Source organism: Pristiophorus japonicus, chromosome 2, assembly GCF_044704955.1.
Source record: "Pristiophorus japonicus isolate sPriJap1 chromosome 2, sPriJap1.hap1, whole genome shotgun sequence".
In the NCBI taxonomy this organism is placed as follows: domain Eukaryota; kingdom Metazoa; phylum Chordata; class Chondrichthyes; family Pristiophoridae; genus Pristiophorus; species Pristiophorus japonicus.
The window spans coordinates 239,761,155-239,786,420 of NC_091978.1; the positions used below are offsets into that span (position 1 = coordinate 239,761,155).

Below are 25,266 nucleotides of genomic sequence, written 5' to 3' on the forward strand. Positions count from 1 at the left end.
CCACCATCAAGGGTGATGAATGCAAGGCCATTAACACCTTGTTGGCGCTGCGGGGGTGATCATCGTTTCCATTCATGCCAATTCAAAGGATATGTTTGCAAGGGCTGTGGAACAATGGGGCACCTAAAACGAGTGTGCAGGCAAACTGCTAAGCCTGCAAACCACCACATTACAGAGGAGGACAGATCCACGGAGGATCACTACGAACCAGAGCCTCAGATAGAGGAGGCAGAGGTACATGGGGTGCACACATTCACCACGAATTGTCCCCCGATATTGCTGAATGTTGAACTAAATGGACTCCCGGTGTCAATGGAGCTGGACACGGGCGCGAGCCAGTCCATCATGGGCAAAAAGACTTTTGAAAGGTTGGCGTGCAACAAGGCCTCAAGGCCAGTCTTAACTCCAGTTTGCACGAAACTAAGAACTTACACAAAAGAACTGATTCCTGTAATCGGCAGTGCAACCGTAAAGGTCTCCTACGATAGAGTGGTGCACAAGCTAGCACTCTGGGGTACCATGCGATGGTCCCACGTGCTCAGCAGGAACTGGATGGGAAAGATACGCTGGAATTGGGACGATGTCCGAGCGCTATCACCTGCTGACGACACTTCGTGTGCCCAGGTCTTAAACAAATTTCCTTCGCTGTTCGAACCAGGCATCGGGAAATTCCAAGGAGCAAAAGTGCAGATCCACCTAATTCCGGGAGCACGACCCAACCATCAGAAGAGCAGTACCGTACATGATGAGAGAAAGGGTAGAGATCGAGCTAGACCGGCTGCAACGAGAGGGCATCATTTCACCAATCGAGTTCAGCGAGTGGGCCAGTCCTATTGTCCCAGTCCTCAAGGGAGATGGCACCGTCAGAATCTGTGGCGATTACAAAGTAACTATCAATCGTTTCTCCCCGCAGGTCTAATACCAAAAGCCGGCGACCTCTTTGCAACGCTGGCGGGAGGAAAGACGTTCACGAAGCTGGATCTGACTTCAGCCCACATGACTCAGGAACTGAAGGAATCATCGAAGACCCTCACCTGCATCAACACGCACAAAGGTCTTTTTGTTTATAACAGATGCCCGTTTGGAATCCGATCAGCGGCGGCGATATTCCAGAGAAACATGGAAAGTTTACTGAAGTCGGTCCCGCACACCGTGATCTTCCAGGACGATATCTTGGTCACAGGTCGGAACACAGTCGAGCACCTGCAGAACCTGGAGGAGGTTCTTAGTCGACTCAATCGCGTGGGGCTCAGGTTAAAACACTCGAAGTGCATTTTCCTGGCGCTTGAAGTGGAGTTCGTGGGAAGGAGGATTGCGGCGGACGGCATCTGGCCCACCAATGCGAAGACAGAGGCAATCGAAAACGCACCGAGGCCACAGAACGTGACGGAGCTGTGGTCATTTCTGGGGACTCTTGAACTACTTTGGTAACTTCTTACTGGGTCTCAGCACCCTGCTAGAACCACTACATGTCTTACTACGAAAAGGGGGCGAATGGGTTTGGGGCAAACGCCAAGAAAATGCCTTTGTAAAAGCGAGAAAATTGTTATGCTCAAACAAATTGCTTGTGTTGTATGATCCATGTAAGCGTTTGGTATTAGCATGTGATGCGTCGTCATATGGCGTCAGGTGTGTATTGCAACAAGCTAATGATTTCGGGAATGGAACCGGTTGCTTATGCATCCAGGAGTCTGTCTAAGACTGAGAGAGCCTACAGCATGATTGAAAAAGAAGTGTTAGCATGTGTCTATGGGGTAAAGAAAATGCATCAATACCTGTTTGGGCTAAAATTCGAATTGGAAACTGACCATAAGCCACTTAAATTCCGAGAGTAAAGGGATAAATACCAACACATCAGCCCGCATCCAGAGATGGGCGCTCATGTTGCCCGCATACAACTACACCATCCACCACAGGTCAAGCACAGAAAACTGCACCGATGCTCTCAGTAGGCTGCTATTGCCCACCACGGGGTTGGAAATGGCACATCCTGCAGATCTAGCCATGGTTATGGAAGCATTTGAGAGTGAGCAATCACCCGTCACTGCCCAGCAGATCAAAACCTGGACAAGCCAGGACCCGTTATTATCTCTAGTCAAAAGCTGTGTGCTTCATGGGAGCTGGTCCAGTGTCCCAGTGGAAATGCAGGAAGAGATAAAGCCGTTCCAGCAGCGCAAAGATGAAATGTCTATACAGGCAGACTGCCTTTTGTGGGGCAATCGAGTAATGGTCCCCGAGAAGGGCAGAGACACCTTCATCAGTGACCTCCACAGTACCCACCCAGGCATCGTAATGATGAAAGCGATAGCCAGATCCCACGTGTGGTGGCCCGGTATCGATACGGACTTAGAGTCCTGCTTTCACAGATGTAATACATGCTCGCAGTTAAGCAATGTACCCAGGGAGGCGCCACTAAGTTTATGGTCTTGGCCCTCCAAACCGTGGTCTAGGGTACACATCGAATATGCAGGCCTGTTCTTGGGTAAAATGTTCTTTGTGGTTGTAGACGCGTAATCCAAGTAGATTGTGTAGCGTATGTAGGCACCTTTAGTAATGACTCCATGAGGCAGAGTATGATACTTAAACTGTATCGACCTGTAATCCTTTATTAGCAACTCCTGAGTGAGGACAACAAGCTGTGAGTTTCTTTTTATACTGGGTTACCTGCCGTGTGTACAGTATAAGGGTACATTCAGTGTGGCATAACAGTGTTACAGACATCACACAGTAAACAAGCATGCATACACAACAATACTCCCCGCTGTGCATTTTCCATATCCTTATTGTCATGACCAGGGGAGGTGATCAGTGGTAGATTGTGGTGAGGGTTGTGTGGTTGCCAGGTGTGATCCCTGTGCTTGAGGCTGGCCTCGTATGTTTCCCCTCCCTCACACACAAACCAAGTGGGTGTCACTGTTGTGGGATCGCTCAAGGGGTAGCCATGGCAGCAGTGGGTGGTGCATATACACTGTGATGTGGGTAGTTGTGGTGTGATGGGCAGGGCCACAAGACTGGGTGGGTTCCTCGTCCACCAATTGGGATGAGGGTCAGGTTATCCTAGGGTTTGCCAGGGAAGCTGGAGGGTATTGGCCCTGGTGGCCAGGGGTTGTAGGGCTGGTCTGGTGCAGGTTGCCATTGGTGGTGGCTGGGCTGCCCATTGACCACTGTCCCTTTAGTGGGTCTGCTCCCACTGCCTGTGTGTGTGTCCTGCAAGGAGCATCACATTCGTTCCAAACGTCCAGGCTACATGGTCAGGTAGCCTGCTGGACCTGGGGCTCTCCCACAGGGGGATTCCATTGGCATCAGCATGGTCCCTGTAGGACCCAATGTCCTTTGGCAGTTTCCTACTGGTATACATGACACCTTGATGCTGTGGAGTCGTCGCCGGGCCGCATGGTCCCTGTAGGACCCAATGTCCAACCGGTATACATGACACCTTGACTCGGATCACCCAGTCGAACTTGCATTATACATTCTAGCATTTGAATCACTTTTGGATGTCCTGGTTTCAACAGACATGGTTACATTAGGCATTTCACATTTTTTATCATTATTGTTAAGCATAACAAACTTGTTCTTAACCTTACTGACACCTGCATTCATCTCATTAGTCACATTAGCTAAACCAGCATCACAATTCATGGTTACATTGCATACATTTTCATACTTGCACCCTTTAATCGCATCTTTAGCTTTAATGTCCGTGTACTCAAATAGTTGAAACTTCCCCTTTAAATGTCTTCGGTTACCGGTCTCCTTTAGGGGAGCCTTCAAATCCGATTGGCCGTTCGGTGTCACGTGATGCTCCTTCATGCTCACTGGTGGCATGGCGGTGGCCATTTTGATTACAAGTTTTTCTCCTTGTGCTGCGGCTGCCATTTTCTGCTGCAGGTAGGCTGTGGTGCTCTTTCCTTCCACAGGTTTGACCCTGGACATCGGGAATCCATTTCTTTCGACGCCGTTCACCTCTTGGAGTGCTGCCTCGGCCCAGAAAGTAGAGTTTGAATCTTCGGTCTTGGAGATTTTGCTGGGATGCTGTGGGCAGTCGAGCTGGACAGTGGAACCTCGGGATGCAGTGATGGATCCATGTTCGAGGTCGATTGCCGGAGCCCGGAGGCCTGGGAGCAGCTTCGCTTGGACAGGTTGCCGTTGTGGTCGATTGATGGGATTCATCCAAAGTTCTTTAAAGGTCGCTTGGTTCATCGCAGACTGGCTCGCCTCTGTGTCGCTCTCCATAGAAACTGGGACTTCGTCGACATCTACTTTCATTGTCCACAGAGAACTTTCGGTGGAGCAGGTATGAGTTCCATACTCTGCTTCCAGGGGTTAAGCAACTTCACCTTCCTCTGTGTCAGAGCCCTGTTGATCAGCCAACTCATCAGAGATGCGGTGAGTAAAGCTTTTTCTACACATCCTTTGAAGGTGCCTTTTCTCTTTGCACGCATAGTCTCTGTAGTGGCACTGGGGGGCCCTGTGGTTTCCTCCATAGCGACAGCACGGGGCTAGCCGGTTTGCCCCATGTGGCGGACTCAGGATTGCGGGACCCGGGGCAGCGTTTCTGCCCTTAGAAGTATCAATGCGGTGCACTGCGCTCGCCAGTTTAGAGTCCCTTAGTGCTTCATTTAAGTGGTCACCAAAGTCGCACGGTGCAGCCAGTCTCCTTAAGTGTTCCAATCTTTCTACAAAAGCGTCCCAATCTTCCCGATCGGTAAATTGCTGAAAGATGCTGAGATTCGACATGCCGAGCGTGTGGTTCGTGACATCGTATTCCCGTCGCCAGTTGTAGTGTATGTAGGCACCTTTAGTAATGACTCCACGAGGCAGGGTATGATACTTAAACTGTGTAGACCTGTAGTCCTTTATTAGCAACTCCTGAGTGAGGACAACAAGCTGTGAGTTCTTTTTATACTGGGTTACCTGCCGTGTGCAGGCAACCCCCAGGTCTCCAGCATCAGCACCCTCTGGTGTACCGGTAAGGTGTGTACAGTATAAGGGTACACTCAGTGTGGCATAACAGTGTTACAGACATCACACTGTAAACAGACATGCATACACAACAGACTGAATGTGAGATAATGTTGGCTAGCACGTCCGCTGCCACCACTGAAAACCTGCGGGCCATGTTTTCCACACATGGCTTACCCGATGTCCTGGTGAGCGACATCGGGCCATGTTTTACCAGTGCCGAGTTCAAAGAATTCATGATCCGTAACGGGATCAAACATGTTACATCTGCCCCGTTTAAACCAGCGTCCAATGGTCAGGCAGAGAGAGCAGTGCAAACCATCATGCAAGGCTTGAAGAGGGTAACTGAAGGCTCACTGCAGACTTGCCTATCCCGAGTCCTGCTTAGCTACCGCACGAGACCACACTCACTCAGTGGGATCTCACCTGTTGAACTGCTCAAGAAAAGAGTACTTAAGACAAGGCTCTCGTTAGTCCACCCTGATCGACATGAACAGGTAGAGAGCAGGCAGCTTTAACAAAGTGCAAACCATGATAGTGCAAATGTGTCTCACGAGATTGAAGTCAATGATGTATTAAATTATGATCAAGGTCCCAAGTGGCTTCCCGGCACTGTCGTGGCCAAAGAGGGGAGCAGGGTGTTTCGGGTCAGACTTTCAAATGGACTCATTCACCGGAAACACTTGGACCAAATCAAACTCAGATTCACGGACTACCCTGAGCAACCCACCTTGGACCCTATCTTTTTTGATCCCCCAACACACACACCAGTGGCAACTGACACCACGGTTGACCACAAAGCAGAACCCATCATCCACAGCAGCCCTGCAGGGCCCAACACACCAGGCAGCCCAGCAAGGCAGGCTGCATAGCAGTCCAGCGAGAGCCTAACAAATGATTCAACAACACCAGCTTTTACACTGAGACACTCAACCAGGGCAAGAAGGGCCCCAGGTCGACTCACATTGTAAATAGTTACACTATTGACTTTGGGGGGGAATGTTGTTATATATGTGGACTTATATTTACTCTGTACAGCCATCAGAGGGCTCATTCCCCAGAGTCCCAAGGGATCCCATAATCCTTTGGGAGCACAGGTATTTAAGAAGGCTTCACAGGTTGGAGAGGCACTCTGGAGACCTGCAATAAAAGACTAAGATCACACTTTACTTTGAGCTCACAGTGTTCAGTCTGACTCTTTCTCCATACAAAACATAATGAGTTTGCATTTTGTTGCAAAATTAAATTCAATATAAATGTGGCTTGCAACAAAATGGAAAATCAGCTTTAAACATCTGATCTAATAATAAGACACTCCATATAAATATTAATCAAAGAGCTTTTGATGGTTCCTATGGATATTGTATTCTACATTACTGCGTTCTCCAGTGTGGCCTGAACAGCTGAGGTTATCGCACTTGATTGGAATCCCTGCACTTATCTGCAATGAAGTCTCAGGCCGAAAGCCTCTGTAAATCCTTTTGCTTCGGAAATTGGATTGCAGGTTCATTTCATGTAAAATATTTAAAATGTTGTTGTGCTTCTGCAGCCGACATCCATTCAAGGATTGAGACAGCTCAAATTAAATAAACTGGTCCATAGAAGTGTTTTGTATCGTACTTCCTTTTCCTCTTAGATATCTATAATGTCAATGCTTATTTTTAACAATATGTATAGATAAAATAGAAGGAAACAACTACAACCCACATAACAAATTGTCTTGTTCACTGCGTCAATAAAGGTCCAATACTTTTAGCCAGATAACTCTTGTGCTCATTCGGCAATGCCTTAATTTTAAAATTCTCATCCTTGTTTTCAAATCCCTCCACGTCCTCACCCCTCCCCATCTCTGTAACCTTCTCCAGCCGCACAACCCTCCGAGATCTCTGTGCTCCTCCAATTCTGGCCTCATCGCAACCCCTGTTTTAATCGCTCCCACCATTGGTGGCCATGCTTTCAGCTGCCTAGGCCTTAAGCTCTGGACTTCCCTCCTTAAACCTCAACCTCACTTTCCTCCTTTAAATCGCTCCTTAAAACCTACCTCTTTGACCAAGCATTTGGTTATCTGTCCTAATATCTCCTTATGTGGCCCAGTGTCAAATTCCGTTTGATAACGCTGCTGTGAAACGGTTTGTGACATTTTACTACATTAAAGCTGCTATGTAAATGCAAGTTGTTGTTGTTGTTGTAATGACCCACAATTACTTTTAATCTCCATTTTAGCTCAAAAATTGTTGCATCATTTTTCGTCACTCGACAGCAACATTAGCCCAAGTCTGAAACTTCTCAGATATGCATATTTTGTACACTTTTAAAAATAATTTTCAAACAGAAACTTTTTTTTTAAAAAAAGGAACTGTTGAAAAGGAGTAAAATATTTGAACAAAATAAAAATGGGAACTGTCATCAGTGGCTCAATGCACCACGTGGGGTGATACTGGGGAATACAACCAGTACAATCCCAAATTAAGGGCTCAATTTTACCCAAAGCATTTTTTTGAAAAAAATATTCCAAGTTCCCTCGTTGGATTTCTTCATTTTGGCATGGCATAACCCGACCTTTAGTTTTGGGGGTGGAGCCTTGATCTGTGCCAAAAAGATCGGGCTGCCATGGTAACCAGGGAGCCAATGTGAGCTGAGGCTGCAAAGTGAAACATACAGCCACCTCCTAACACAGTAAAATCATTGAAAAACACATAGCAGCAACTTACCTCCAACCCTGCTGGAAGGGCTTGCCGGTCCGGTCCCATTCTCGGTCCCCAGTCTCCCACTCTCTCTCTCTCTCTAGGGTGAACCGGGGATCAAGAATGGGACTGGACCGGGAGAATGGGGACCGAGAATCGGACCGAACCAGCAAGCACTTCAGGCGCGATTTCCATACCTGCGCCGATTTCTTTAACTCTCCGGATGGTTTTTCTGGAGAGGCCACGTACGTTGGCCTAAGCAGAACTGGAGTAACTCTCAGCTGGTCAAACTTCCCGAAATGGCCGGAATAGGCGTAGGTAGCTGGTTACGCCCCCTTTGGCTGAAAAAAAAAACTGACCTAAAAAAATCGTAACTAACTGAATTACACTGGTGTAAATTGATTGGGGAAACTGTGGTTTTTCAACAGGCCAAAAAGAACAGACTGCTCCAAAAAAAATGGCGCAAATCACTGGGAAAATTGAGCCCTATATCCCCAATCTGTGCTGTGCCGTATGGTCTCAGTCAGGGTGGCACCAGAACATTACAAAATGATTTTACATTGCTATTGGATTAGTTCGGAACGCAGGAGACGGTCTCTATATGTTGACTTCTTGTGTTTACACTGTTAAAACTGGTGGCAGAATTGTACACCCATATTTATTTGCCAACGTAGAAGTGTATTACAATTTAATCTAGCACCCTGTTCTTGGACGGGCTGGGAGAGGATAAAGTATGCCGAAGTTTTCACTCCTAATATCCAATAAGTTGAAGCATTTATTTTTTACGTTAAAGATGTCCAATAATCTTATCCAGATAACTCCTGTTACACCAACCACTGAGGTGTTCCTGAAATGAAGGATGGAAAAGTGATAGTGGAATTGGGAAGAATGACATTTTGATTAATTTTCTAGCACTCTCTGTAGTTTAATGATATGAATGAACTGGCTAATTAGCTGTTGGATGGGTGGGTGAGGTGTGACAGACTCCTCCTTAATTATTACCAAGCTTACTTATCAATAATTAAATCACAGGCTAATTACTGACAAAATGAATTTTGGGCATGAGGAAAAAAACTGATGGATATAAAATACTGGTTGTAAAAATCAGATAGCCAGGTGGTGAAGGATAGAATACGAGAGCCTTGTCTTCAGTCGTTTACACCTTTTATGTTGATTTCAGTGATTGATGGTTGGTGCCATCACCAATTAAAAAGGAAGCAAGTGGCCCCTCTTAAAGATGCACAACCAATAAATCGCAAATTAATCCAAATTTAAATTAAACTTAAAGCAAATCAGACCGCGCGCCAGTTCTTAAGTAGGCGGAGATTGACTCTCTCGGGCAGCAACAGTACGGCAACAGAAGGGCATCTCATCGGTCACCAGACTTGCCCTCAGGACCCACGCGTGATTGTCCCAGGATGTCCCACGGTCAGCCTGTCCAGTCCCGGGGACTTGCTCCTTGTGAGCTGCCTGAGGGCATTGGTCAGCTCCGCCAGGGAGCATCCAGCTGTTCAGTGCCCTCCGGCCTGTCCTCCTACAAAACTCTGTGCGCATCCTCACTGGATGGACCCGGAGAGAACAGAGCATCCTAATGGCACTGATGGCCTCCGGATCTGAGACCAGGGATCCGTTGTCGGCCAGTAGCCCCATGGGGCTGCTTATGGACCCCATGTCTTTTTTCCAGCGAGTAGAAGAAAGGGGAGCTGCGGTCCAGGGCCTGGAGGAACTGGATCCGCGACCTCACGTATGCTCCTCGGAACCTGATGAGCTGCAGGTCCTTCAGCGCTCCCTTCTTCTCTTCATACACATTCCACAGGGCTGGGTCCTTGACGACTTGACCGAGACAGGACTCCAGGTTTAGCACCTTCTTCTCCAATTGCCTGATCCGGGACTTCCGTCTCTTGGTCGACCTCCTGGCATACTTCCGACACAAGAGATGGACGCGAGTCTTGCCCACGACCCACCATTGTCTCAAGGTGGGGAAGCCCCCCTGCTTCTTTCTCCAGTCGGCCCAGAATCGCTGGAACAAATCCAGAAACCGCTCATCTTCCAGCAGCAGGTCTGTTAAAATGCCAGTAGGCAGACCCTACCCGTGCGCGGAGCGAAGAAAGCTCCGCCCACACCAGGTGGTGGTCCCAGCATGGCACGGGTCACATGGAAGCCACCATAACGTGGGAGACGTATGCCCGGGAAAAGTAAAGGCAGTTGTTTCTGGACCTTCCTCCTCCAGATTTCATGTGAATGAAAGCTCTGGAGTCGGGATGGAGATTTCAATGGACATCCAAGGACCTGACCAGGTCACTCAACTTCCGCATCGCTGCCATGCTGCGTGGGGCACCAGAGGGATACCTCTCCTCGAGGGTGCAGTTCTAATCCCCCTAAGGATAATGCACTCGCTGGCATCAATGGAGCCTAAAATAGCAGATGCTTCTTCAAAGAAGCGCACTTGCTGCGCACCGTTCCGGGGAGTGTACCCGTTCACTAGGTGGAGCGGCACATCCCCCCAGACAAACAGTGAGATGGAGCAAGCGGCCTGGCACTGGCTCCTTGACCCCGAAGATCTCCAGAAAAAAATGTGGGACCAGCATGATAGCCACCTCACAAGACATGGGAGCGAGGTGGCTCATGTAGACCCCTCCTTGGCATTCCAGGAGCCACGTCGCCTCATCTCCCTGAAAGGTGTGGGGTTCCTGCAGGAGCACAGCACATACTTCCCTTCTTAAATCTGCGATGCGCCTCTCTGCTGCCATTGATGTTGAGACTGGCTATGACAAAAGCATAGTGCGACCTCTAAACCTACTGTGGGGAGGGAGCGGAATCTCTCATTACCCTCTACTCCCTCAACTGCCCAGTGAGGAATGTCCTGAGCCGGGGCAGCTTATGGTGGCTCACGCCCTTGCCCACGCTCAGGGTCTCAGCAGCAGAGCGAATGGACCTGATGAACCGTGCTAGCTCCGACCATCTGTCGAGGGCCAGTTGGACTTTACTGCGACGATCGAGGCAACCAACCAGAAATTCCTGGAGCTCTGCAAAGGGATTAGGGGACACTCAGTAGGGAGCATGAGGGCATCCACCGCCTCACTGGTGATGAACTTCAAATCATACCCTCCACCGAGTCGCCAGCCTCCTCCAGGAGGTCGTCGCCAGCAGCTGACCAGTGCATCACACAGGATGCAGCGAATGGCTCAGCCGCACCAGCCGGTCCCACCTCTGTCACGATCACACCCCCAGGATCGATGGCAGAGGATTCCTCCTTGGGCTCCTCCAGGGGACTTGGGTCAAAGGGCAGCAGCAGTTCAGGCTCCCGTCCACCTCAGGCTATATAGCAAAACCGGGGGAAGATCCCAAGTTCCAGCACAAAAGTGAGACACGGAGAAGAGGGAGCTCCCCTTCCCCGCCATCACCCACTGACTGAATGGGCAAGGGGTTTCCAGTAAAATCGTCGACCAGGTTGAGCAACGCCCGGGAGATGTCAGGGTGTAGCTGGGCGAGATTAGCCTCTTCTACCTTGCCCACCCCAGCCTCCATTGCCCAGCTCAGCGATGAGTGACGGTGTTATTTTGGGCACCCCATTGGCTGGGCTTCCTTCCCACCCCATAGAGGCACAGGCTGGACAGATGGATCTGTCTCACCTTCCCAAGGGATGGGCGACTCCTGCCAACTATGCAAGGTGGTGATGTCCGCAGAACCCGCGACGAGTGCAGTCTCCTCTTCCACGAAGGGACATGGTTTCTCCTCCACTTCCAAGGAGCGGCGCCTTTCTCTCTTCTTCCCGGAGAGATGCAGAGGGAGCAAGATCTCCATGTAGGCAAAGGCCTTTGCCTTGTGTTCCTGGCCCCCGACCTCGATTGTGGGATGCAAGTTTTCCGCAGAAGCGGGCACGAGTGTGGGCTCGGTCACGGGATCACTCGCGGGCATGGGGTCAGAATAAGCATGGGTATGGGACCGTACAGGCTCTCCAGGGGACTCGGCCAGAGGCGTTTATTCTTCATCTGTGCGGACGCTCTCCACCATCCTTGCCATCTGAATGTAAAGCTGGCGCTAGAAGGAGAAGACATGACAGAGACTAGCCTCCCTAAAGCCGAGCGAGATCTGCACCATCCCCGACCTTACCTCCCTCAGTTGACAGAGATGGGGAGGAGGAGCTCACTCGGGATAAAGTGCGGGAGAGTTGATAAAATTATTCGTGGCGCAGTCGTCTTGAGAGGATCCATCGGCAGGAAATGTGGAAATGGCTGAGACCGTAAACAATTATTTTGCTTCGGTCTTCACAGTGGAAGACACAAAAACCATGCCAAAAATTGCTGGTCACGGGAATGTGGGAAGGGAGGACCTTGAGATAATCACTATCACTAGGGGGGTAGTGCTGGATAGGCTAATGGGACTCAAGGTAGACAAGTCCCCTGGTCCTGATGAAATGTATCCCAGGGTACTAAAAGAGATGGCGGAAGTTATAGCAGATGCATTCGTTATAGTCTACCAAAATTCTCTGGACTCTGGGGAGGTACCAGCGGATTGGAAAGCAGCTAATGTAACGCCTCTGTTTAAAAAAGGGGGCAGACAAAAGGCAGGTAACTATAGGCTGGTTAGTTTAACATCTGTATTGGGGAAAATGCTTGAAGCTATCATTAAGGAAGAAATAGCGGGACATCTAGATAGGAATAGTGAAATCAAGCAGACGCAGCATGGATTCATGAAGGGGAAATCATGTTTAACTAACTTACTGGAATTCTTTGAGGATATAACGAGCATGGTGGATAGAGGTGTACCGATGGATGTGGTGTATTTAGATTTCCAAAAGGCATTCGATAAGGTGCCACACAAAAGGCTACTGCAGAAGATAAAGGTACGCGGAGTCAGAGGAAATGTATTTGCATGGATAGAGAATTGGCTGGCTAACAGAAAGCAGAGAGTCGGGATAAATGGGTCCTTTTCGGGTTGGAAATCAGTGGTTAGTGGTGTGCCACAGGGATCGGTGCTAGGACCAAAACTGTTTACAATATACATAGATGACCTGGAAGAGGGGACAGAGTGTAGTGTAACAAAATTTGCAGATGACACAAAGATTAGTGGGAAAGCGGGTTGTGTAGAGGACACAGAGAGGCTGCAAAGAGATTTAGATAGGTTAAGCAAATGGGCTAAGGTTTGGCAGATGGAATACAATGTCGGAAAATGTGAGGTCATCCATCTTGGGGAAAAAAAAACAGTAAAAGGGAATATTATTTGAATGGGGAGAAATGACAACATGCTGCGGTGCAGAGGGACCTGGGGGTCCTTGTGCATGAATCCCAAAAAGTTAGTTTGCGTATGCAGCAGGTAATTAGGAAGGCGAATGGAATGTTGGCCTTCATTGCGAGAGGGATAGAGTACAAAAGCAGGGAGGTCCTGCTGCAATTGTATAGGGTATTGGTGAGGCCGCACCTGGAGTGCTGCGTGCAGTTTTGGTCACCTTACTTAAGGAAGGATATACTAGCTTTGGAGGGGGTACAGAGACGATTCACTAGGCTGATTCCGGAGATGAGGGGGTTACCTTATGATGATAGATTGAGTCGACTGGGTCTTTACTCGTTGGAGTTCAGAAGGATGAGGGGTGATCTTATAGAAACATTTAAAATAATGAAAGGGATAGACAAGATAGAGGCAGAGAGGTTGTTTCCACTGGTCGGGGAGACTAGAACTAGGGGGCACAGCCTCAAAATACGGGGGAGCCAATTTAAAAACGAGTTGAGAAAGAATTTCTTCTCCCAGAGGGTTGTGAATCTGTGGAATTCTCTGCCCAAGGAAGCAGTTGAGGCTAGCTCATTGAATGTATTCAAATCACAGATAGATTTTTAACCAATAAGGGAATTAAGGGTTATGGGGAGCAGGCGGGTAAGTGGAGTTGAGTCACACCCAGTTCAGCCATGATCTTGTTGAATGGCGGAGCAGGCTCGAGGGGCTAGATGGCCGACTCCTGTTCCTAATTCTTATGTTCTTATGAATGTCCCACTCACCGTGAGCCCCTTATTAAGGGCCAGGAACATCGCTCGCTCAGACCTCAGGAAGAACACAGCCTTCCCATACATTTTCAAGATGGCAACGATGGCTGAAGAGCTGACAACCTCAGCAAGCCTCGATGATCATGTTGGGGTGAGTGTAGCTTTTTACCCCATGTATTTTTTGCCGATTAGACTGAAAGGTGACAGGGCCGCAGGAGTGACTGTAGCTGCCATGCCCTCGTATATCCTTGCTTGCACCGTTACCGGCGAAGACTGAGTTGCCATTGCTGTTAATTAAGGTCTACACTCACCCCCAGTTTTTAGGCCTGAGCCTAACATGGCTTTTCTTTCAAAGTGGGCTTTAGAAAAAGAGGAAAAAATCCACCTCCCCTATGGTGCCAGGATGGCAGAGGTGCCTTCTCCCCTCTGCTCAAAAAAGGTACAGGAAACAATAATATTAACAAAGGGAGAGGTTGCCTCTGAAGAGTGAGAGCGGGGCTCAATGGGTGGGTGAGTGTGTTGCAGAGACACATACAAGTAAGTAAATTGCTCCCCTTCTCCCTACTTTCTAGTCGATCCAGTAGGAATACTAAAGCCTAGTTTTTAGAAGCCTTTATTTGCAGAGGCACACACTACATACTGTGCACCCCCAGGTAAATTTCCCCACTTCCTGAGCCTGCTCCCATATCTTTGAACACAGGAGAGTCCCCAATTAATACCCACCACCTGAATATCAACCAATTGATATAGACCACCTGAATACAATTAACACTGGCTGCTTTTTTCTTTCCGTCAGGCTGTCCGCAAATTAATGGAGAAGCTTTAGAAGTATGTATTGAGCATTCCCTCACTTGGCCTCATCAGGCCTTTTTTAAAAAAGAGCTTTTGCAATACAGGTATAACCATTCCGATGAAGGGTTGCACCTTAAACATTAATGTCTTTTTTGTTCAAATGCTGATCAGCCTGCATTTCCAGCTGTTTCTGATTTTAAAAAAAATTGGAATTCTGAATAGCTTTTCAGGAGTTTTCCTGGTGTTTCTTTACATTGGTTTCAGTAGCATATCAGGATTCATGTAGCTAGCAGCATTTCTACAGTAAGCTTGCTGGGGGTTTTTAAGTAGGGCTTCCTAGCTGCCAGTCTTAGCAAATCTGGCAAGTTTGTATTGGCATTGGCTGTGTGTGACCAATATGTGAGAAGCCGATGACATGAGCATTGCAATAAGACAAGTTAAAAGCAACTAAAGACTTTTAATACTAAACCCACAAGTTCGGTACCTGAAATTTGAATGAGTCCTCTGCAGAGGTTACCCCGGAGTGTCGATACCACACAATACCATCGTTAAGGTCCTGTTGAGTAAACGAGTTTGTCACAGTAGCTATTTTCCCATCAGGCAGCCTTTGCCACCCATCTGCTGGTCCATCAGCTGGCATTGGCACCAAAAGGATCACATCACCTGTTCAGAATTAAGGTCAACAATAAATGCACAGCAAGTAAACATGAAACATGCTATCAAAAACTGATGCTACTGGAAATAAAGAGTGAAATCAGGCAACAAATTCTAAGCTGCAAGTCCCTACAAAACTGAAACTGAACGAAACATAAACTCAACGTGCTCGGCATAATTGTCTAATCTTTAAGAAATTTTCAATTTTGTTCTGCTCCTCCACCCCATTAAATTAATTATGACATGGGTAAAATGGGTGGGCTCAAAAGGCAGGCCTGCTTGCATCTACCACACCAAGACCAGCTTAGCCACATCTTACAATGAGAGTCTAAGAACATAAGAAATAGGAACAGGAATAGGCCACCTAGCCCCTCGAGCCTGCTCCGCCATTTAATAAGATCATGGCTGATCTGATCATGGACTCAGCTCCACTTCCCTGCCCGTTCCCCAAAACCCTTTATTCCCTTATCGCTCAAAAATCTGTCTATCTCCACCTTAAATATATTCAAATGACCCAGCCTCCACAGCTCTCTGGGGCAGGGAATTCCATACATTTTCAATCCTCTGAGAAAAGAAATTCCTCCTCATCTCATTTTTAAATAGGCGGCCCCTAATTCTGAGACTATGTCTCCTAGTTTTAGTTTCCCCTATGAGTGGAAACATCTTCTCTGCATCCACCTTGTTGAGCCCCTTCATTTTCTTATAAGTTTCAATAAGATCACCTCTCCTTCTTCTGAACTCCAATGTGTATAGGCCCAACCTACTCAACCTATCTTCATAAGTCAGCCCCCCCTCATCTCCGGAATCAACCTACTGAACCTTCTCTGAACAGCCTCCAATGCAAGTATATCCTTCCTTAAATACGGAGACTAAAACTGTACCAAGTACTCTAGGTGTGGCCTCACCAATACACTGTACAGTTGTAGCAAGACTTCTCTGCTTTTATACTCTATCCCCCTTGCAATAAAGGCCAACATTCCATTTGCCTTCCTGATTACTTGCTGTACCTGCATACTAACTTTTTGTGTTTCACGCACAAGGACCCCCAGGTCCCTCTGTACTGCAGCACTTTGCAATTTTTCTCCATTTAAATTATAATTTGCTTTTCTATTTTTTCTGCCAAAGTAGATAACTTCACATTTTACCACATTATACTCCATTTGCCAAATTTTTGCCCACTCACTTAGCCTGTCTATATCCCTTTGCAGATTTTGTGTGTCCTCCTCACAATTTGCTTTCCCACCCATCTTTGTATCATCAGCAAACTTGGCTACATTACACTCGGTCCCTTCATCCAAGTCATTAATATAGATTGTAAATACTTGAGGACCCAGCACCGATCCCTGCGGCACCCCACTAGTCACGGTTTGCCAACTGGAAAATGATCCATTTATCCCGACTCTCTGTTTTCTATTAGTTAGACAATCCTCTATCCATGCTAATATATTACCCCCAATCCCGTGACCTTTTATTTTATGTGGCACCTTATCGAATGCCTTCTGGAAATCCTAATACACAACATCCACTGGTTCTCCCTTATCCACCCTGCTCATTACACCCTCAAAGAACTCCAGCAAATTTGTCAAACATGACTTCCTTTTCATAAAACCATGCTGACTCTGCTTGATTGAATTATGCTTTTCCAAATGTCCTGCTACTACTTCCTTAATAATGGACTCCAGCATTTTCCTCAACGACAGATGTTAGGCTAACTAGTCTATAGTTTCCTTTATGTACCTGTAGAAACTCTTACTATCTGTTTTTATATTTTGTGCTAGTTTACTTTCATAATCTATTTTCCCTCTCTTTATTATTTTTCACTAATTTAAATGGGCCATGGGCAATGAAACCACTGCCAGAGTGCTTGCACGTGATTCTGAGTTGTATTTACACGGGCTCCCTGGTATAACTCCAATCCATAAGGGCTGGAAATTGCTCCGAGTTCCATTCCGCCAACTTTCCTCTGTCATTTTCCACTGGGCGCTGGGAATGTCTGTGTTATGGTGACAGTGGAGGAGTTATATTTAAAGAACTGCAGCAGCCAATTCAATTGATCAAAGGGGGATTTTTAAAAAATGTAAACATAATTGCAACCTTTTTTGGGGCCAACCACACTACACTGTGGCTATCCTCCAAGATCTACAACATTCCACCCTCATCTGCTAGGTAAGCTCCCCAAAGGAGGCAACAATCCCACTGGGAGCCTGCCCAAATTATTTATATGACCCTCACCATGGAAAATCAGCCAGGGTCAGGGGTAGGGAGAACTCTTGTCCTGCCGAAGATGCACTAAGATTTTGTCAAAGTGGAAACTCTGGTCCCTGACTTGTAGCACATTTGACTGGTGATTGGAACAAATCAAGCTTGGCAGACGTTCTTAAAGGGCTACCGCAAACCATTAAAAAAGAAATTATGGTGGGAACAGGAAAGTGGAGAAATTAAACACAATGGCACAGTGAAGACATGTGGCAAAAATGCTCAAGGTGCTGAAGAGATGGAAGTCCTGCAGCAAGAGTTTGCCTATATTTGGGACTGAAGACTATCCTCCAGTAAAAGCACAGGAACCAGCTACTTGGAGGGAGGCTGCTGACTAAATCAATGCAGTAATCATATCCCTTGCACCCAACTAAATATAAAGGAGTCTCTTGGTCTCAGGAGGAAGACAAAGGTAACTGTGCTCCTCACTTTTGCTCACATTTCCTGTGAGACCCATCAAGCATGGCACAAATCCAAGATGGGAATTACCACATGCTCTGGGAGGTACCATTTCAAACACTTGCACAACTGCGCTCTTGTGCACAGTCGTCCATTGTGCCAAAGCTGCATGGCACATTTTTCTTGCAGGTGGAGGAGGCGGAACAGCAGAAGAGATGCTCAGTGATATGTCCCTGGGGTGGCGTGGAAGGATCTGGTAGCATGAAAGCTTCACTTCTATGGGAAGAGCCATCAGTGTTCAAGAGACTGTCTGTAGATCATTCAGCAGCAGGTGGTACAACTGTGTGAGTATTGAGAAACACAGACAGCAAAGAGAGGTTTGCTCTGACTTGTTTGGAGGAGTCTGCAAACATGGGTGCGGAAACCATATATGGTATGATTTTTACCCAGCTCAAATAGATAAATAAACAATTTTTGGTTGGCCATATAGTGCAATTGTACAAGTAAGGAAATTGTGTATGCAAAATGTTGCAGTTACATAAATATAAAAACTTTATTTTAATTAAAAAAAACCTTCATTTTAAAAAAACATGTTGTTTGGGGAGGTCTAGGGACAACAGGTTGGGGTGGAAGGTGCAGCCTATGGCTTGAGTTGAACTCTTGTGCACCCGAGTGTGGAAATGACATCTGGGCCTTAGATCAGAAGTGGGAAGGCTTCATGTATGCTAAGAATTGGCCACAGAGTCAAGCAGGAACAAGGAGGCTGGTGTGACATAAACGCTATTATTTTGTTTTCATGACTGTTCTTCTGATTGACATCTGCTAACTATATAACTGTGTGGTTCTTACAGAAGAAACTCTGAATAACTCCACATTACATCATAGACACACATTCTATTACTGAGATAGACAGAGAGAGAGAGACAGATAAATTGATGTGAACAACAGTAAATGATAATACAGAGTCAAAGATAAGGATCCAGGACTGGAAAAAGGCAATGTTCAGTGAGAGAAAGAAACTTGCCCAAATTAAGTGAGCAGAAAAATTAGCACACATGTTGATGAGATGCATCGAGTATAAAAGAAGAGGGTGCAGAAGAGTTTCAAGAAGATGTTATAAGGCTGTAAGATTTTACTTAGGAGGAAGCTGTGAAGAAACTAGAACTCTTTTCATGAGAATAAAAAAGCTTAAGAGGTTTGATAGAGGTTCTCAAAATTATAAGGGGGTTTGATAAGGTAAATAGAGAAAAACAATTTCTACTGGTCAGTGAATCAGTAAGTAAGGGCATAAATCTAAATCTAAGTTCATCAACAAAAGAACAAAGGAAAGATCGGGAATTTTAAAAATTATTATGCAGAGGATCGTTAGGGCATAGAATGTCCAATCAGAAGCAGTGATGGAATCAGAATCCGTTATAACTTTTAAAAGGGAAGTGGGTAAGTATTTGAAAAATAAATGAAAGGTTGTAGAAGGAGGACAGGGATCTCGGATTAAATTATCTCAAGCAAGCTGTTTCAACCTACGAGAGTCTACATACTTCTCCTTGACATCACCCAATGCCAGTCTGTGATTGGTAGACCGTAGGGAGCCCAGTCAAATTGTTTTATAATGTTTGACTGAATGCAAGAATCAGCCTACATTACCCAATGTAAGAATGTAAGAGTTCAAACAGAGATATTTGGTGAAGTGTTCATAAGGTGAATCATTAACTACCAAATTTAGGTGCTTCCTTTGCACGTATTAGATTGAAGATGATCTCTGAGTCACTGGCATCTTTATCTACTGCCTGCAACAGTCTGTTGGTAATCTGTAGTAATCCACCATCAGGAACCCATCCTGGCAAGTTATTCAGTAGCTGTGGCCCTTTGTCGTTCTTCTGAAAAGAAAATGAAGAAAGTTAAATTACAACACAGCAGATTGGGTGGCACAGTGGATTAGCAAAGTGCCCTCGCACTTTTAGGACCCAGGTTTGATTGGTGCAATAAAAATCTTTGCTATTTGTCAGTTGCATGGCTCCTACCTGAAATGAGCTTGAATTGCCTCAAACCTGTTCCTAATGAGTGTACCATAGAACTACAAAAGTTTTAACTGTAGAAGGCCATTCTGTCCATGTCTTTGCTAAAGCATTCTACTGCCCTGCTCTCTCCCCACAGCCCTGTATCTTCCTCGGCTTCGAATATTTATCCAATTTTCACTTAATATTGTCTCTGCCTCAACCAATCCTTGTGGCAAAACATTTCATCTCCATGAGAAAATCAGGGGTAAAATTAGTGCCCAAAAGGATAAATTTGTTGTTGTGCTATATTGTGCTGTTTAGTGATTTACAGTGCCTCCTAGTTATTTAACACTATACAGCACAGCACAATACAGTTAAGCTAAATGAAAACTAACAACTATTTACACTGTTCACAGATACCACGTTTATGGACCTCAATGCCAGTTTCCAAAGTAATGTAAGTTTCCATGATCAAAAAACAGTGTCAAGCTATTTTGGTGGTACAATTTATAAATTTAAATTTTATAATATTTGTGGGTGAACTGTATCCTTTAAAATGTTGACTGTTAAAGTCTGTGTTTGAAGTAGCACATCACCACATAGTATTTATTAATAGGCATAAACATTTTTTTTAAGTCTGACTGAAGTATGAAATAGTTGATGCTGGAATTTAATTTTGCAGTACGTGCTATCATCATTGAATGCAATGTACCGAGTTTGTTGATATCATCATCATCATAGGCAGTCCCTCGGAATCGAGGAAGACTTGCTTCCACTCCTGAAGTGAGTTCTTTGGTGGCTGAACAGTCCAATATGAGAGCCAAATACTCTGTCACAGGTGGGACAGATAGTCGTTGAGACGAGGGGTGGATGGGACTGGTTTGCCGCACGCTCTTTCCGTTGCCTGCGCTTGATTTCTGCATGCTCTCGGCGTTGAAACTCAGATGCACTTCCTCCACTTAGGGCGGTCTTGGGCCAGGGACTCCCAGGTGTCAGTGGGGATGTCGCACTTTATCAGGGAGGCTTTGAGGGTGTCCTTGTAGCGTTTCCGCTGCCCACCTTTGGCTCGTTTGCCTAAAAGGAGCTCTGAGTAGAGCACTTGCTTTGGGAGTCTCGTGTCTGGCATGCGGACTATGTGGCCTGCCCAGCGGAGCTGATCAAGTGTGATCAGTGCTTCAATGCTGGGGATGTTAGCCTGAATGAGGATGCTGATGTTGGTGCGCCTGTCCTTCCAGTGGATTTGTAGGATCTTGCGGAGACATCATTGGTGATATTTCTCCAGCAACTTGAGGTGTCTACTGTACATGGTCCATGTCTCTGAGCCATACAGGAGGGCAGGTATTACTACAGCCCTGTAGACCATGAGCTTGGTGGCTGTTTTGAGGGCCTGGTCTTCAAACACTCTTTTCCCCAGGCGGCCGAAGGCTGCACTGGCGCACTGGAGGTGGTGTTGGATCTCGTCGTCGATGCCTGCTCTTGTTGATCTATATTGATAACATAGCTATAGTCATTATCAAGGTTCTTTAGCATGAGTCCTGACATTTAAGGATGCAATGCGCTGCATCACCAAACCTGATTTTTTTTTGTACGGAAAAAATAGGAAATTCTTCTCAAATTTCGGAGGAAATTAACTTTTATTCATTCACAGCCCCACCCCAAAATAAAAACAACTGGGAATTTATCAGTGGAAATCAGTAAAAACTGATTTTAAAGATCTCAACATATTGTGCACAGCAGCATTCAGATATCTTAAAATATGAAAGCATGTGATGTTTTCTCATTCATGTAATATCAGTCAAACTAACAGGGTTGGAATTTGTGTAGGAGAAAAAAAAGTGGAATAAAATAAACAAAAAGAACAAAGTTACTAAAAAATAAGATTAAGATCCCTGATTTGTTTGTGCTGTGTTAACTGATCTCAGACAGGGTGTTACAAATACTGTTCATCTTACCTTGTTTCCTATTCTTCCAACTTCGGTGTCAGCATGCACTTGGACATTGGCCCTTTACCAAAGTGTTCCTGGCTATGGAATCATGCAATGTTCCCACTCTGGATTAGTAACCAGTGAGCTTGAAAAGTGTGTGTGTGTGTGTGTGTGTGTATGTGTGTGTGTGTATGCATGTGTGAGTGTGCTTTAGTTTGATCAAACAACATGCAAACATTCCTGTCTAAAATCACAAGAATGACACTTGGATCAGGTACTGGGGAGCTGGTGGCTCCTGCAGAACTACACCTCAGTCTTCACCTTCAGTAGAGGATGAGTGAGAGGAGAAAACAATTTGAGGAGAGAAAAAGACAATTACACATAGACAGCAGCTGGGAAAACACTGGATAATCTAGCAATCTGAATTCAATCACAGGTGGCAGAAGTAGCTGAGATGGCTTTTTCGAACCCTACAACTGCACACTGAGAATATTTCAGACATTTGATTCAAATTCCAATTGTTCCCTCCATGCATCTTTTCTTGAAGCTCATTTATTTGTTTTTCTTCTTACAATATGAGGAAACTCGATGGCAATAATAAGCTCCAAGGCTTGGCTATATTGAATTTTGGATAGTTTCAGCACACCTCATTCATTCATTATTCCCTCGCTTCATCCATATAGTTAATTTGTAAAAGTCTATGGGGAATCATTTTCAAATTTACTGGTAAATCCAGCCCCTTAATAAAAAAAATGTCCTCCGAAAGGAATACAATGCTGACTAAAGGATTCTATGTGGATTCTATTAAAGTTCTGTTGTTGTGGCTCTCACAGAATCCCATACCAATTACATTGGGTTCTTAAGGGATGGAGGCAGTGTCAAAAAATAAAACTGTTACACCAGGCAAACCACGCACTCCCACATTAGGTAATGAATAGATGATTAAGTGCTTCAGTGAAGCTTTTGATTAAAAAAAGATTCTTCCTGACATGAAAATTTGAAGAGCTAAATTTGCTGTTATTGTCTGTTAGATCATTTTCCCTTCTTCCAGAAAGTAGATTTTACCCATAAATTTACTTCTGTAGCAGTTCCTCTCCACAACTCAGTGTGGTACTGTACTGGACAGACCAAGGTCGCAGGTTTTAATGTCTGTGCTAAGACTGATCTCAATCAAGTAGTAGTCAAGGTGCTACAATTACCCAAGGGCCACCAGGTCAGGAAGGGTAAAAACAGCAAAGATTCCAGCTCCAGATTCCCATCTAGTCCCCATGTTGGAAAGTTCGGATGCATGTATGTTGTGTAAGGAGAGGATTTGTTCAGATGGTCACACTCGGGTAGAATTGCCTTGTGGGTTCTCCAAATCTTCTGCTAAAGTTTCAGCAGTAGATTGGGAGAATCTACTGAGAAATTAATGGTGTCACTCTCTTGGCTCAAATGCGAAGAACAGCCACTTAGGTAAGGTACTGGAGGGTTGCTGGCACTTGTGAAATCATACCCCATCTGAATTGCACAGAATCTTCAGCACAGAATCAGGCCACATTGCCCAACTGGTCTATATTGGTGTTTCATCATCATAGGCAGTCCCTCGGAATCGAGGAAGACCTGCTTCCACTCTTAGCATGAGTTCTTAGGTGGCTTTACAGTCCAATACAAGCACCACAGTCTCTGTCACAGGTAGTCGTCGAGGGAAAGGGTGGGCAGGGAGCCTGGTTTGTCGCACGCTCCTGGGTCTATGGCCAAGGACTCCCAGGTGTCAGTGGGGATGTCGCACTTTATCAGGGAGGCTTTGAGGGTGTCCTTGTAACATTTTCTCTGCCCGCCTTTGGCTCGTTTGCCGTGGCCGAGTTCCGAGTCGGGCGTTTGCTTTGGGAGTCACGTGTCTGGCATGCGAACTATGTGGCCTGCCCAGCAGAGCTGATCAAGTGTGGTCAGTGCTTCAATGCTGGGGATGTTGGCCTGGACGACTACGCTAATGTTTGTGCATCTGTCCTCCTGGGGATTTGCAGGATCTTGCGGAGACATTGTTGGTGGTATTTCTCCAGCGACTTGAGGTGTCTACTGTACATGGTCCACGTCTCTGAGCCATATGGGAGGGCAGGTATTACTACGGCCCTGTAGACCATGAGCTTGGTGACAGTTTTGAGGGATTGATCTTCAAACACTCTTTTCCTCAGGCAGCCAAAGGCTGCACTAGCGCACTGGAGGCGGTGTTGGATCTCATCATCAATGCCTGCTCTTGTTGATAGGAGGCTCCCGAGATAGGGGAAGTGGTCCACGTTGTCCAGGGCCATGCCGTGGATCTTGATGTTTGGGGGCAGTGCTGTGCGGCGAGGACAGGCTGGTGGAGGACCTTTGTCTTACTAATGTTTAGCACAAGGCCCATGCTTTCATACGCCTCGGTAAATACGTCGACTATGGTGTTTATGCTCCACACAAATCTCCTCCTGCTCTAATTATCTATTCCTACACTGTCATCATATCCCTCTATTCCTTTCTCCCTCGTATATGCAGCAAACATCTTCTTAAATGTGTCAATAGTATCTGCTTCAACCACTCCATGTGGCAGTGTATTCCACATTTTCACCATTCTTTGTGTACCAAAATGGCTCTCATCTAAGTCACATATGACATCCTTTGTGACTGTGTCAAAAGTAAACTATCCCTACTTGTTCTTCTTGACTTGTCTACAGCATTTGACACAGTTGACCACTCCATCCTTCTCCGATGCCTCTCCACCGTCGTCCAGCTGGGTGGGACTGCACTCGCCTGGTTCAAGTATCTATCTAATTACAGCCAGAGAATCACCTGCAATGCCTTCTCTTACTGCTCCCGCATCGTTACCTCTGCTGTCCCCCAAGGATCTATCCTTGGCCCCATTCTATTTCTCATCTACATGTTGCCCTTTGGTGACATCATCCGGAAATACAGCATCAGTTTCCACGTTGATGACATTCAGCTATACCTCACCACCAGTTCTCTCGATCCCTCCACGGTCTCTAAATTATCAGGACTGCCTGACTACATCCAGTTCTGGATGAATTGAAATTTTCTCCAATTAAATATTGGGAAGACTGAAGCCAATGGGCCTGAAATTCCAGCCTCACCATGTCTGTATGGAGTGTGTACGGACCCGGGGAAGCATTGCAAAAGCCAGTTTTCGGTATGTGATGTGCATGTGCCGAAAAACGGCTTTTCCGATCTGCAGCAAGGACATTCGCATGGGCAAGATTGCGCTATTTGCTCATCTCTTGCCCAGCGAATGTCCTTAAAACTCTTGCGCCTAGTAAAGGCAGGCGCATAGCCTACTTTTCCAGCGTAAGATTTTTAAAACATAAAAAAAACATTTAAAAACACATTTTATGTTAAAAACCCTGCCCACTAAGGTACGTTTATTTTAAACCCTGTTTACATAACTTTAAAAAAAAAATTGGAAAAATATTTTTCTTTTCTAACACATTTATTTACTTTAATTTAAATTAATTTTAATTATGTGAGGTGTGTTTTTTAATTTTTTATGTTGTGTTTAGTGTGTTTGTTTTTTTTTCTCATTAATAGCAATAAGAACTCATAGATACGGAGTTCTCATTGCTATTAATGAAAATACTGTACCTGATTG

At 45.9% G+C, this 25,266-nt stretch overlaps 1 protein-coding gene across 1 annotated transcript in view; it reads right to left on the bottom strand.

The window, feature by feature from the left end:
• fras1 (Fraser extracellular matrix complex subunit 1) overlaps positions 1–25,266 on the bottom strand; it is a 757,390-nt gene that overhangs the window by 212,843 nt on the left and 519,281 nt on the right. Inside the window, exons 30-31 of the mRNA XM_070871094.1 lie at positions 19,443–19,605; positions 14,904–15,082 (exon numbers count right to left, since the gene is read on the bottom strand). Of these exons, the coding sequence (XP_070727195.1) occupies positions 14,904–15,082; positions 19,443–19,605 (342 nt within the window). The remainder of the gene's footprint in view (positions 1–14,903; positions 15,083–19,442; positions 19,606–25,266) is intronic.